This window comes from Gobio gobio (assembly GCF_949357685.1).
Source record: "Gobio gobio genome assembly, chromosome: 4".
Lineage (NCBI taxonomy): Eukaryota > Metazoa > Chordata > Actinopteri > Cypriniformes > Gobionidae > Gobio > Gobio gobio.
The window spans coordinates 43,885,981-43,900,892 of NC_137100.1; the positions used below are offsets into that span (position 1 = coordinate 43,885,981).

At 38.2% G+C, this 14,912-nt stretch overlaps 1 protein-coding gene across 1 annotated transcript in view; it reads left to right on the plus strand.

Moving 5' to 3' along the window:
• Nucleotides 1-14,912, plus strand: part of niban2b (niban apoptosis regulator 2b) — a 40,038-nt gene that overhangs the window by 5,503 nt on the left and 19,623 nt on the right. Inside the window, exons 2-5 of the mRNA XM_079816018.1 lie at nucleotides 8,305-8,435; nucleotides 10,411-10,539; nucleotides 10,664-10,769; nucleotides 11,223-11,390. Of these exons, the coding sequence (XP_079672144.1) occupies nucleotides 8,305-8,435; nucleotides 10,411-10,539; nucleotides 10,664-10,769; nucleotides 11,223-11,390 (534 nt within the window). The remainder of the gene's footprint in view (nucleotides 1-8,304; nucleotides 8,436-10,410; nucleotides 10,540-10,663; nucleotides 10,770-11,222; nucleotides 11,391-14,912) is intronic.

A 14,912-nucleotide genomic window follows, 5' to 3' on the forward strand; every position in this document is an offset into this window, starting at 1 on the left:
ACAGTGTGTACAATCGCTGAGCTTTAGGAAGCCTCCGGATGGAGCTGGAGTTCAGTTATGATGTACGCGGTAGACCAATCACAACAGACTGGGCCATCTGACCAATCAGCAGAGTAGGCTCGTGGAAAGGAGGGATTTAGAGATTCATCCATCGAGTCGTTTGAGAATCATTGAACATTGTGGTGATGTGCAATGTATAATAGGAGAAAATGAAACTGCTTTTTGACCTTTGATGCATGTAAACCTGTTGTTAGAGACCACCATAACTAAACTTTAAAATGGCGTATAGGCAGAGGTTAAATTGGGCCGGAGCGCACCGGAGCGCAGCTCCGCCTCCTCAGGTCCACAACACACCCTGCTGGAGCTCAGCTCCGTCTCCTTCAGCACGAAATATTGTTATTAGACTTTAATTATTGTTCGTCTCCTGACAAATACAGGCTATATGGAATTATCAGATGCCATAATGCATTAATCGCTGCGTTCTCTGGTTCAGCACCGCGCCCACAGCCATCAAGGTAAAACCGTCACAATTCTAACAGTGAGTTACCATGGAAATCCGCGAACGGCTAGAGCAGCGGTCGGGAACCTATGGCTCGCCAGGTCTCTCACACTTTACCAACATATCTAACATTTACTAACATGATCGATAAAAAGATTAGACACACGCATCAACAGAGATCCGTTCTCTGCAGAAAAAAGCAGCCAATTACAATTCCCTTGTTGTACAGCCTACCGAAGTTAATGACAAGTTTATCATAATATTCAAGTTGTGTGTTCAGTGCTGTTCGCGAGTGTCATGATAAAATAAATAATAAAAGCATGATAAGTCACGAAAGACAACTGAATTACTGACAGGATGCTGTGCGCGCTCCGAGCGCAACACGGACAAACGGACAAGCATTCTAGCCTTTGTCTTCGGTTGCGCGCCTAAACGGCCAAATAAACACAGAAATATAGGCTATCAAAAGTATTCGAGTATTCACATAAACATAGTAGATGTAAGCACTGTGGGCGTTCACACACACGAAGAGGATTTATACTCATCATTTGGTCAACCTCACAGTGAGAGCTCTGCACAATTAATTCCATATTGCAACTTATTTATTGTTTGCTGCATAATTGTTTGTTTTTAGTTGTGGACCTAATAATTACTATTGTTGACATTTTATTGGAAAAAAAAAATTTAATAATAATTTTATATAATTTTTGATTGTGGCTCTTTTGGAAAAATGCATTTACCAAAAATGAAAAAAAAAATGGCTCTTTGGTCAAAAAAAGTTCCCAACCCTTTTCAGGGACACTCATCTTTAGGGGAGTATTGTCAAATAATCTACTGCCCACTGACAAGCTATTTATTATAAATTATAATTTTTGGCCTTCAAACTTATTAAAAATGCACATAATGTAGATCAGAGAAATCAAAATTTTCTCGGGGGAGCATTCCCCCGAACCCCCCTAACTACCTCAAATTTGGGACTTCACTGATTTAAAAAAAAAATGCTTATGGTCCTAAGTGAACTGTAAAGTATTTCTCTTTGTTTGAATAACTCAACTCTAACTTACACAGTAATACTGGAAAAAGAGCCCCTTTGGTGTAAAAACACATTAAGTATTTTTCCGGCGCGATTTTGAATGACCATTCACCGTAAATAAGGGCTCCCCCTCCCTACAAAAGCCAATTTAACCACTGCGTATAGGGGCATTTTAAGTCAATCTGAAATGCAAGAGCCAAATTCTGTAACTAAAATGATTTGCAATATACCACTCAGAAGAACTATCTCACACAATTGCTTTCCCAAACATCAGGTATCCGAATGCACGATAACATGCAGCGTTTATTGCATTTTTGTCTGTACGCTCTGAGGTGCAAGTAATTTATAATTTACGAAAAAGAGCCACAGTGGCCTGATTACAGAAACTTCCATTTTTATTACAGATGTTCTCTTGAACACCGGATGGAAGCAATTCTATATTCACGAATGTTTTATGCAGTATTTTAATTTTGCACATTCAATTTGCAACATTGGCTATAATAGCTATTAGGGTTGCATGATTAATGGATATTAAACCGCAGTGCGATTTGGCGAAGGCTGCACATTTTTATATGCGCAGCTTGTCAGTGAAGCATGGCTCTGTGATCAGTAGTAAATGCGTCTCCATCTGAAAGCCAGAGGGCGCTCTCATGCAGAAACTCCAAATGCACCGCGCAGAATTACAATAACGCACCTCACTACCGGAAATCCCTATGGGCATCATACTATCGCTGTAGCTGAATAAATAGAATATTGAAATGCTTTGATTAAACATCACTAATAAACACACGACTGCGACAATATATGGTTTATCTGAGTTTTTCAAGCCTTCACAGGTATTGATAATAAAGTATATTTATACTTCAATGCAAATCGACATAACCTTTATCACGGTATAAAATACTATGAAATATGTTTTGTGCCTTATTCTATGTAAGAAGCTACATCTCACAGAAGGATCCTCGACTGTCGTTATGAAGTGAGTTTGGAGTAAAAACATGTTATGTTGTCTTTTGCTGGACAAGAGGTTCAAAAATGCTTCCCATGTTTGGAAAGATGTTTGACGCGTGTTGCTTTTTCAAATGCACGTTATAAGCAACTCAAACGTGCAGTGCTTTCAGATGGAGCAGCATTTACTACTGATCACAGAGCCGTGCTTCACAGACAAGCTGCGCATAAAAAAATAATCGCAGCCTTAACGGTTTCATAATAATTTAATAAAAGCTGGATAATTGTGATTAATCGTGCAGCTCTAATGTCAGTATCAGGATCTGAGCTCCCAGATTTCCCTCAGAAGAGCTTTCACTCTGTCTGCTCTGACATGGACACATTCCAAAGAAACTTCCTTTTCCTTTTCCCCCACCCCCCTGAAGACCAACTTCCCCCTGTGTGGTCGACATGATGGTATTGTAATTATCTTCCACTAGTGGAACCACTCTTTAAGTGTCTGTCTCCAAACCTCCACATTACCAAAGCAGAGCTTGGCAAGATTTTATTCCCACCATCAGACTCATGCATACTACTGAGATGTTTGTTTTGGTGTTGAAATCAGTTCCTGAGAAAAATGTGTTTCATTTGTTGGGTTTGTGTTGAGACATGGATTGTGAAATTGTGTGAGGAATGATTTGGCATGGCAGCGGAGCATTGGAGGATCTGCCCTTGGATGTTTGTGTAAGATTGATGCCTGATCAGTGTGCAAACTGCCCAGCCCTTACAGTCAGCTCTGTTCCCACAATCACTGTCTGTACGTGTGTAATAGCTGAACTACGTTACCCATAATCCTGAAACGGGCAGTTTTTTTCATGGCTTAGTTGTGGATTTTATTTAATTTCAGCTTTATTTCAATTAATGAAAACTTCAGTTTTCGTCAGCTTTAACAACACTGCAGTAGGTACAATTCATATTGGCATGCAAGATCATCACGTATTTCCCGTCGCCTCTAATATTATACTTTTTAAAACAATGCAGATGGTCAGGGTGACCTTATTCTCGGCCTCCTTGTCTCCTTTTTCACATTCCTCTCTGTTAAGTACTGCCTGCACAACTGCCTAATGGCTTTAGCAGTTCATTTAATTCTATTCTCTGGCTTTATGGGGCAAATATGATGGATTGAGAGAGTTGGTTGGGAGAAATCATAAGCAGAGCTCAGCTCCAGAGTCTTTTAATTTCTGCAGTGTAGTAGACCATATACATTCAGAGAGGGAACATTTTAGGGTGTTTCTGTGTGCATTTGACTTGGCAGACTGAAGTATGTAAATGCTAAACGTCAGGTCTGTTTATGATTTGCTTTGATGGGAACTTTTGATGTTAATGATCCTGTTGAACTTGAGCATTTAGCTGTATGGATCTGATTTGTTGCAGTCTCTCCCTGTATGAAACTTATTTTTTATGACTCATGACAATCATATATAAACTTTATAATGTCTCCTAGCTTACTGTTATTTTAATTGTATGTCATGTTTATTTTAAGACCTGGAGTTATTTTTAATGTGCAGGTGATCTCGTCTAGCATCAAATGATATAGGCATTCAAAGGCAATTGTATAACATTCTGTCTTTGACCATCACTAAGTGCTTTATTTTTCATGCCCCACTCTAATTTATTGGCATCTTCACATTGTAAGCTAACGGACAGGAATGTTGTTGTTTTTTTCTTTTCTCTTTCCTTGAATCTTTCCAAGAGACCGAATACCTCCAAAGTTTTACAACAAGCCCTACATAGTCATTTGGAAAACATCCTGCCAGAAAGCAGTCAATAATGGAGCTGCCTTTGTTCTTGTGCCAACTGCAGTGTTGATCTGCTTTTACATGCATGTGAAGGACAAAGCAGTGAAGCTCAAACATTATAATCTCCACTTCTGATCAGATACATGGAGCTCAGTGTGAATTGCTGTTAATGTTTAATGGTCATTGATTTATTGTGTACCGCAACTGTCTGCTGTAGAGCTGCAGCTGCTTGCAGAAGTCTAAAATCTGAATATAACTTGGGTTTGACTGCATTTCACATAATTTTTTTTATTGCTCTTTGCATCACATTTTATCATTGTTTAATGTATAATAATAATAATTTATTTTCTTTTGATACTATTTGAATCAACTTTTTTGGCTTTAGTAATATGCTTGCTAAGGAAAATCACCAAGCAAGTAGTACTAAATAAGTGTTTGAAATAAGAAATAATAATTATACATTTGATTTTTAGTGCGCCTTTCACAAACTCAAGCGCTACAACATGTACAGAACAAAATAAGAAATCAAACAAGGATAAATTGCATGGTATAAAGAAAAAACTCACAGTAATAAATTATAAAATTAAAAGCTTGACTAAAAAGATGTGTCTTAAGAAGTTTCTTAAAACAATCCAAAGATGTAGCATTCCCAATAAATGCAGGTAATGAGTTCCCTAACTTGGGTCCATAACTTAGAAATGCAGAGTTTGTATTTTTGTTAATGACCTCACATCAAAGGTAGGGTAGGCAATTTCAGAGAGGCAAGTTAGCTTTAAAAGCACGAGATCCCATTCTCCCTTCATAGCACTCTGCAAAGCCACGCCTCCTTCAAAACACATGAACACACAGCAGATTCTGCAAAGCGTCATAAGAGACAGCGTTAAATAGCTTAAATAGCTTAGTTAAATAGTTTTTATTTATTTTTAAGTTCTTTGGTTTTTCTTTAGCCGAGTACAAAAAGTTGTCGAGTTTTGACATGAGAGTAGTGTTTTGAATGATGTTTAGTCGTGTTGCCATATAATTTTTATATAAACTTGCAATTGCGTGTTATAAAGACAGAATTGCGTAATATAAACTCACAATTGCGTGTTAAGTCAGAATTGTGAGATATAAACTCAATTGCAAATTATAGTGTCAGAATTGTGAGATATAAACTCACAATTGCAAGTTATAAAGTCCAATTCTGAGGGGAAAAAAATACTTTTTTTCAGAATTGCGAGTTTATATCTCACAATTATGTAAACTCACAACTGCGCGAAAAAGTCAGAATAGCAAGATAAAGTCTCAATTACCTTTTCTTTTCTTTTTATTTTGTTGCGGAAACAAGCTTCATTGGTCATAATGTATGATTAAGAGCTCATATTAAAAATTGTTTTTATAGTTAAGTCATGTCAATAAACTGCACGCCTTTGAAAGACTTAGAGAGCAATATTTGGCGTGATCCTTGTCTTTTATTCCCGTCGTAGTTGTAAGTAGTACAATTAGTAAAATTGAAAATTATTGTTGAAAAAGAGTGGGAAGAACCCTGTCCGGGTAGAACATCATGGGTCATCTTGTATTTACGGTTACTGCATGGTATAAATGCAGCAGAAGCTCATTGTTTTTGTTCAGGAGGAACTGTAAAAGGTGGCTGCTGTTTGTTTGCGGCGCTTGGTGACTGTCTTCAGTCTACAACGCGCTGATGGCATGTGATGTCTGTGTGATTAGGGTGCGTAGAGGTATGGAAATATGTAGGCTATGTTGACATGCAGGTAGGACACTGTATCATTGCATTCGGACTGAATATCATTGCATTCGGACCGTGTTTCTGTTTATAAAAAAATAGCCTACCCTAACCTTAAAGGGTTACTTCAGCGATTTAGCATTAAGCTTTGTATCAGTAGAAACCAGGTAGTATATTCGAATTATGGTACTTTCCCCCCTCCCCCCTTCTTATCCCCCTGAGACGCGAGATTTATGTCTGGAAAAAAGCCTCAGATGACGCAAATATCAGAGGATTTTTTGGCCAGAGGCTAGAGACTACAGCCAGTAGAAGTTTTCAACCCGCCCATAGGGGTGGGATCTCACTCACAGAATGTAAATGCGCATAGCCGCTCAGCTCGGGCATTAATAATGGAGCAGTGCGGATCAAAGTGAGTGTTTCAAGTTTAGCTTCCATAGGCATGATCTGAAAATGCGCCGGACTAGACAGCCGAGAATGACTGCTGCGCTTCCCTCTGCTCTGCTCAGAATCTTCGCTCTTGTGATGAATGAAATCTGACTCCTGCTGCGTTTGTGCCGTGACTTTCGTTCGGCTCACTCACACTTTATTGAAAAGACACGTTCAGTTTTTAATTGTATTGTCTATTCTCTAACTGAACAAAATTATTTTAATAGTATGAAAATCAAAACGACAGTGGGGGCGCTGTCATGGTGGGCAAGTGATAACCAGTAGCCGTGGCTTTGGGAGTGGCCTCGTAGGGCAGCGAAGCAAATGCATTCTGGGAGTTGTTGTCATCCACATGAGACAAATACATTTTCGGTCTTTTCTCAGTCTAGAAGGCACCAAATTCAAAAATATTTTCACATTTCTACTACATAAATTACCCAGTTTAAATACACGTTCATCTTCCCAGCACTGAAGCACCCCTTTAAGCTTCCATAGGCATGAACTGAAACGCGCCAGACTGGGCACGCGCCGTGAATGACTGACAATGCGGCCGTGAATGAATGCCAGTCGTCTGGACTCATTTTAGTTTCGGTTTAAAATTAGCACCAATTCGGGGGCGGGTTGTTTGAATTGTGGGTTCATGAAAACACAACAACAAAACGGTACAATGACAAACTCACTTAAATAGGCGCATTTCGCTTTGAAACCACATCTTCTGTGATCATCTGGTCTGTCTTCTCACTCTCTGATGAATTAAATCTGACTACTGCTGCATTTGTGCTGCGACACTTATTCGGCTCATGCTGTATTGAGCAGACACGTTCGGTTTTTAATTGCAGTGTCTGTTCTCTAACTGAACTAAATTATTTTATTACTATGAAAATCAAAACGACGGTGGGGTGGTGGGCATGAGATGTAACCGGTAGGCGTGGCTTGGGAGTGGTGCAGCGAAGCAAGTGCATTTTGGGAGTTGTTGTCTTTCATCCATATGAGCCAAAAATTCATTTTCTGGCTTTTCTCAGTCTAAAGGCACCAACTTCTAAAATAATTTCACATTTCTACTACATAAATGACCTAATTTAAATACACGTTCATCTTTCCAGCGATGAAGTACCCCTTTAATTCTTCAGTAAAATTTGCTTGCGAGTTGTCAATAATTTTTGATGTCCCGTCACTCCCATGTTCCTTCCCCATATCCTTACACAGATATGAAAAAATTAACAGGGTTTACTTTTTAGCTACTCGTGACACAATTTCATGCTGATATGCCTTTGTAGAGAAATAGTGTTGGTTAAGCGATTATGTTGTGCTTGCATATATTTTACAAGTGTTTGGATCATAGTTGCATATGTACCAGTTCCTTTATTTGTGAGCGTTTTTTAGGAACTAAGTCGACATTATTGTTTAATAAATGCTAGGGGTGTAACAATATTTTGTGTCACAATGTATCGCAACACAAAAATGCAACAATATGTATCGTGGGTGACCATCTCTATTGTGTATAGTTTTATATTACTTTTTTATATTATAGTTGTATATTACTGTGAGAAAAGTGTCAGTACTAAATTAAACTACTATATATAATGTTGAATATGATGTATAATAATGCAATGGGGTCATATTTGTGGGTCCTGATAATGCCAAATGTCTTATGTTACCAGTAAAAAGTGGCCTACATTATTTTGTATATCTAGTCAGTGACAGAGTGTAAGCATATTCATCTAAAATATTTCTGTAGTTTCAGCTTCAGAATCATGAATATTTGTATTCTGGTGTCACCAATTTAGCATTTTAATCACAGATGCTGTCTATAGACATTAGGTCTAACGTACCTGTAATATAATATATAATAACTAAATGCATGTTCATTAATTTTGTGTGTGTGTTTCTTTTTAAGCACGGACAGGGGAGCTGATGGGAGATTTTGGTCGGCTATATGAACAGCAGTATGCAGTCGCTCTCTTTAACCAGATGCGCTATGACATAGAGGGTGGAGGAGGCCCTCAGCCTCAGCTCCTGCACCGGAAGGTAAAGCTCTGCCTTTTCTATTCCTCAATTTCAGCTCTACAGGGAGTGTAGAATTATTAGGCACGTTGATTTTCTGATCATATTTTTTTTCCAGGCACATTTGACCAATTCCAAACCACAGTAATCCTAATAACTACTATTGATTTAGTATTTAATAATGTATAAGTGATATATAATTGTTCATGAAGGCTGGAAATGAAAATCACCTTATATTCAGGTGTGCAGAATTATTAGGCATGTTTTCTTTTACAGATAAATTGAGCCAAAAAAGAGATTTAACTCAGACTGAAAAGTCAAAAAGTATTAAATGCCCATGAGAAGGATGCAATACTAATGCAATACTAGACATTGCAGTTAAGGCGTGACCATTGGACAGTGAAATGCTCGTTGGGTCAGCAGGATCTGACAAAAACAGGTGGTGAAGAAAAGACACCTGTTAACTGCAAAAGAATTAAGAATTAAGGTGAAGAATTAAGGGTGAAACCATCAGGAACCCTTTAGTCTCCAGCGCCACCATTTTCCAGAGCTGCAACCTACCTGGAGTCTCCAGAAGTGCAAGGTGTCAGGATCTCAGAGACTTCAGTTAGGTAAAGAATCCTAAAAAATGACCCCCACTAGATAAGAATCACAAGCTGAAGTGTTGTAAAATACATGAAGAAGGTTTTTTTTATAGGCTTTATGGACAGATAGGTTGAGAGTGACTCTTGAAGGACCAGCACCACATCCTCTAGTACCACTGTTTGAAGAATTCATCTTCCAAAATCTGGCAGTACGTTTTGGGAGTTCATTTTAGTCCATCCTGAAGTCCGTTTTGCAGAGATGGACTAAAAATGAACTCCCAAAACGTACTGCCAGATTCTGGAAGATGAATTCTTCAAACAGTGGTACTAGAGGATGTGGTGCTGGTCCTTCAAGAGTCACTCTCAACCTATCTGTCCATAAAGCCTATAAAAAAACCTTCTTCATGTATTTTACAACACTTCAGCTTGTGATTCTTATCTAGTGGGGGTCATTTTTTAGGATTCTTTACCTAACTGAAGTCTCTGAGATCCTGACACCTTGCACTTCTGGAGACTCCAGGTAGGTTGCAGCTTTGGAAAATGGTGGCGCTGGAGACTTAAGGGTTCCTGATGGTTTCACCCTTAATTCTTCACCTTAATTCTTAATTCTTTTGCAGTTAACAGGTGTCTTTTCTTCACCACCTGTTTTTGTCAGATCCTGCTGACCCAACGAGCATTTCACTGTCCAATGGTCACGCCTTAACTGCAATGTCTAGTATTGCATTAGTATTGCATCCTTCTCATGGGCATTTAATACTTTTTGACTTTTCAGTCTGAGTTAAATCTCTTTTTTGGCTCAATTTATCTGTAAAAGAAAACATGCCTAATAATTCTGCACACCTGAATATAAGGTGATTTTCATTTCCAGCCTTCATGAACAATTATATATCACTTATACATTATTAAATACTAAATCAATAGTAGTTATTAGGATTACTGTGGTTTGGAATTGGTCAAATGTGCCTGGAAAAAAAATATGATCAGAAAATCAACGTGCCTAATAATTCTGCACTCCCTGTATTTGTCTTTTCTAATTAAATCAGGGTAATTTCTAACTGAATTGTTGGTCTGCAATGTCAAATAGCAAAGCGGAATTAGGGATAATTGCTCTGTTTGAACAAATGCAGACTTGTTTATTTGAAATGTGTAGTATTATCACACTATGACCCTGTAAAGATGAGCAGTTTGCACACTTTTTATTCGTCAGTTGTGGTGTGTGTGCGTGCGTATGTCTGTAGACACAGACACACTGGGCGGGCAAAGTAAATATAAATTAAGCACTTCCAGTCTTAACATCTCTCTACATAATGTATAATTAGGTACAGGGTCTTCACTGAAAATAGAGGGGCATCTCTCTCTCTCTGCCTCTCTCGCTCTTGTTTAACCCCACTTTAATTCTTGTGTTTCTTTCATAGGTGCCTCTTAAGAATAAGTCCATTTTTTCGGGGGCTTTGTTTCAGTATCTAGAAGAGAACAAAAAATGGAGGAATCGCTTTCTCTTTATTCCTGACTCCTATAACATCAACTATTATGATAACAAACAGGTAATGACTTCAATGAAATAAAATTAACCACATTTTAGTAGTAATAGACTAATATTAACTGACAGGTCACCTAAGCAAATTTTTGGCCAAAAACGTTTTGCTTTATCTGTTTCTGTTGATTTAGGCCCATGACAGAGGGCTGCATCCTAAAGGCGTTATTAACTGTGCTGGCTACAGGGTTTTGACCTCTATGGAGGAATATCTCGAGCTCCTTAACACCAGCCTACCAGGTCAGTCTAAAGGAGAGATGGAATGTGAGAGAGAAAGATGGCTTACCGGTTTTACTAGGGTCACATCATGACAACGAAGTAGAAAGATTAGATAACTTTACATGGATGAAGTCAGTAAGCGATTCTGTCACACGAGACTCTTGTGAACACGTATAATGTTTAAGTCATGTGGCTCTGACATTTAAAACCATGTATGTTTATTACCCGGCCCTGTGTACTTGCACTGTAAGTGCCTCACTATATAACTTAAAAGTATGTATTATATTGAACCTGCAGCATTCCTTTAAAATAAATAGAGAGTAGAGTTGAGGCAGAGTCCAGATACGTGATGAAAGAGAGTAAATGTGCTGTGATCTTTGTATGGTGTGCAGCTGTGGGTCATGATGACTATGGAGATCTTCTCATCAGGCCCTTTTTAATACAATATTGAATCTTGCAACATGCGTTTTCCAGGTGTAAAAGCTAAAGTTGGCAGTTCTCCATTCCTGAAATGTGCGACACAGTTTCCCCTCATCCTCTGGCACCCTTATGCTCGTCACTACTATTTCTGTGTGGTGACTGAGAAGGAGCAGCAGAAGTGGAACGCCGTCTTTCAAGACTGCGTCCGACACACCAACAATGGTGAGTCTGAAGCCTGTTGTTAAAAAGGACCATACTATTTTCACGTTTGAGACATCCAAGTTTCCACGTTCCCCTCTGTCACTTTGATACCCGGACACATATTCATGGCATGACTCAACTTTCACTACGGTTATTGCTAATCGTTATTATTTTTTTTTGCATTCAAACTTGCTAGATTAACTGATGTGTTATTTCATTAATCACCTCTTTTAGACACCCTTTTATCAAAAAGGAAACTCGAGCGGAACGCTTGGCACGGTTGACTATTCATTTGGCCTGTTTGATAATAGAAAGAATTTTACCGCTCAAGGCTGTAAAAAGAGTCAGATGAGATCATAGGGAAAGCTGGAGATGTGCTGCCATCATTCGTTCCCTGTGTGTGAGCTCTATGACTGTTTATTCTGTAGAGCTTCTAGAACTTTATATAATTAGCAGAGATTATGGTATTTTACCATAAATATCTCTTTCTACGTTTTATATATGCCAATTAAATGAAATGTGCTTTGAAAAGACCTTTTTATTTGTTGTATAATTCTAGCCTAAGTCAATTCCCAGCACAAAAAAACACATTTTGGTTCTGTTTCTAGACAATATGCTTACATTCAAGTTTACAAATCTTTCTCAAGAATTTGCTTGTGGAAGTATAGTTACACCATGCCTGAGGCTACCAGAAGGTTCAGTGTGTATGTGAGAGTTTGGCTCTTTCACAATTATGTCACTGCCAGATTACTTGATATGCTGTTTGCTAAGCCACTAAAAACAAGTGTATACTTGTCTATTTTAAGGATATGTTAAGATTGTTAAACTTCCTGAGGCTATATGTCACCTGGTGGGCCCTTGATATGGTTTTGCACTGTTAAAAAATATCCTGTAAAAAAATCAGTCACCACAATGTTATTATTGTTGGATGGCATATTGGTGAAACCATATGAAACCATACATTTCATTTACTGATAAAATGTTAATACAAAATCAGCTTTTTAGCTTGAAATGTACTGATAACCAGCATAATAATACAGATGGTACAAAGTCACATGAAGATGAGTTCATCGTAAATGGCCTTTTCATAAAACATGACCAATATGTTTATTGTTTACATTAGCCACCGTCAGGGTAACACACTTGACACTTAAATAATCCAATAAACATGAACTAAGTAACAGAAAATGTAACTCAAAACACTCTTATGACTTATGTACATTACTGATAACAAAAATAAGAAGAAACAAAATTATTTATACAAAATATAATCATGTGATGTCACACAGGAACTTTTGGGAATGTCATTTTACTGTTTTCACCATACATTATATTGTAATTCATAGTTTTTACTTCCACAAACCATACATTTAACAGTATTTTACAGTAAAAGTAAATATGTGGTTTCTGCATTTCACTGTATATAGTAAGGTAACTTACAGTTCACAGGTTTTTACTGTAATATTTTTATAGTCTTTTTCTGTACAAAAAAAAATTCTCACAGTGTAGGGTAGTTTTCAGAGGGTGCTGTGTCCCTCTTATGGTTTAACCTACTCCTTGTCCCTGGGAGAAAGGGGTCTGACAGTGTTGATACTAATTGATGTCATAGAAATTGAGTCTTGTTGTACATATTGTGTTGTAAGTGTTGGGTCATAGACGTTCTCTGTGTCTCATAGACGTCTCATGATGGCTTCTACGTCTACTAGAGCTGTTTTCTCTCTGCTGTAGTCCAGATTCCAGAGTGGTCACAGCTGGGGCTGTCAACCCATAATTCAGTTTGGATGGGAGGCTGCCGAGAGGGGAATGCACACTTGCGGCGAGGGCAATAATGTCCCCTGGGGTATTAAGGCGGTCATCTAAAAGTGTGTGTGTGTGTGCGTGTGCGCATGCGTGTTAGAGTTACCCAAATCCCTGCTGCGTGTAGTATGTTCTGAATGCAAACACATCTGCAGAGCCTTTTTTCCCAAATAAGGTCTGGTTCAGTTCTGGTTCTTTGCTATTAATTAGTCATTTAAGATGATCTCTGAAATATTTAAAATATGTTAGACTCTGTCATTTTCAATTCTCACTGTTTGGTTAGAAGGTTAGATGTTAGCGGAGACCATGCACTTCTAGAGAGGTGACCGTGACCATTTTGACATCACATAATAAATAGGAATGCGTTTCTCTCTGTCTCTGTCTCTGTTTATCACAGATACTTATAGGAGTGGATAAGTGGTTTTCTTTTTTGACATTTGATTAAGTATAAACCCAGTAGTGCTTTAATTTCTGGAATTTATTTAAACACTTAAACAGTTCAGTATATGTATTGATTGCTTTTAACGGCAGAACAAATGCTCTTTGTAGTGTTATGTAACACTGGTCTGATTCATTGGTTGTACATTCACATGTTGTTTCTGTGAGTATGTACCTGGTCACCATGGCAGTTTAAGGCAATCTCTGCAGAAGGAGTGTAGGTTTGAGTGATTGGTAATGGGCTGTTATTCATAATTTGGCCATTGATGCAATTGCCCTTCCCTTTTACCTGTCAAAATCACACGTTCATTATGTAAGTACTGTAATTATGTTAAGTACTGTCCTGGTACAGTCATTATTTAGTGGCAGCGTTTCCTCAAATGCTTTGAGCATTGAGGCTGTAGAATCTGCTTTGCCACAGCAAAAGTAATCATAGTTAACTTGAGTTGCCAATGTGAGTTTGCAGTCAAAATTTAATGTGAAGAGATTAAAAAAATGGCATGGATTTTTTTCAATTTAATTTTATAATGTATTCTGAGGTGTACTTATATTGTTAGTATGATTTTTTACATTATAAAATGTCATAATTTAGAAATAGGCATTGAAGTTTGCCCTCTGGCTGAATACCCTCTTTCAAGGGGCGTGTCTGCTGTGAGACTTCAGTAAAAATGCCCACTGTTGTGATTGGCTGACATCTTTGCATTTGAAATGAGTATCAGATCTTGTAGAGGAGGGGGTGTGGTTTAACGAGGTCTACGAGGCACGAGCCTGCCAGAGAGACGGATGGACCTGAGTTCACTTCTCATCAGTTCTCTCAGCACGTCTCAGTTCAGTGAACTGTTGTAGTTACTAGAATATACTTCAGGTTATTCGTTTATTTCTAGTCGGAGGGACTGTCACTCATGTCAGAAAGTTAGTAACTTTAGTAAATGATGGATCAGCGCTGACTCGAGACGCGAACTGTTTAGAACGATTCAGTCCGATTTGGTGAACTGGTTCGACCGGTTCACTAAAAAGAACCGGTTCAAAAGAACGATTTGTTCGCGATCCGGACATCAATGGACCAGAGACGGAGCGATTGCTAACAAAGTTATATATTGTAACTACTGAGTTGTGAGAGCGCTGTCAGCGCGAGTTTATTTTGTTTGTATCTGAGAGTTCTGAATAAACACGAGTCCCAGTCACGCCGAGCCCGTCTTCCTCCTTATTCTACCAACTTTGTAACAAAGTTTCAGTTTTCGTTTACGAAAATAAACCAAGACTAAAACTATTGGTCAGAAAACATTTTCATAAACTGAAATAAAATTA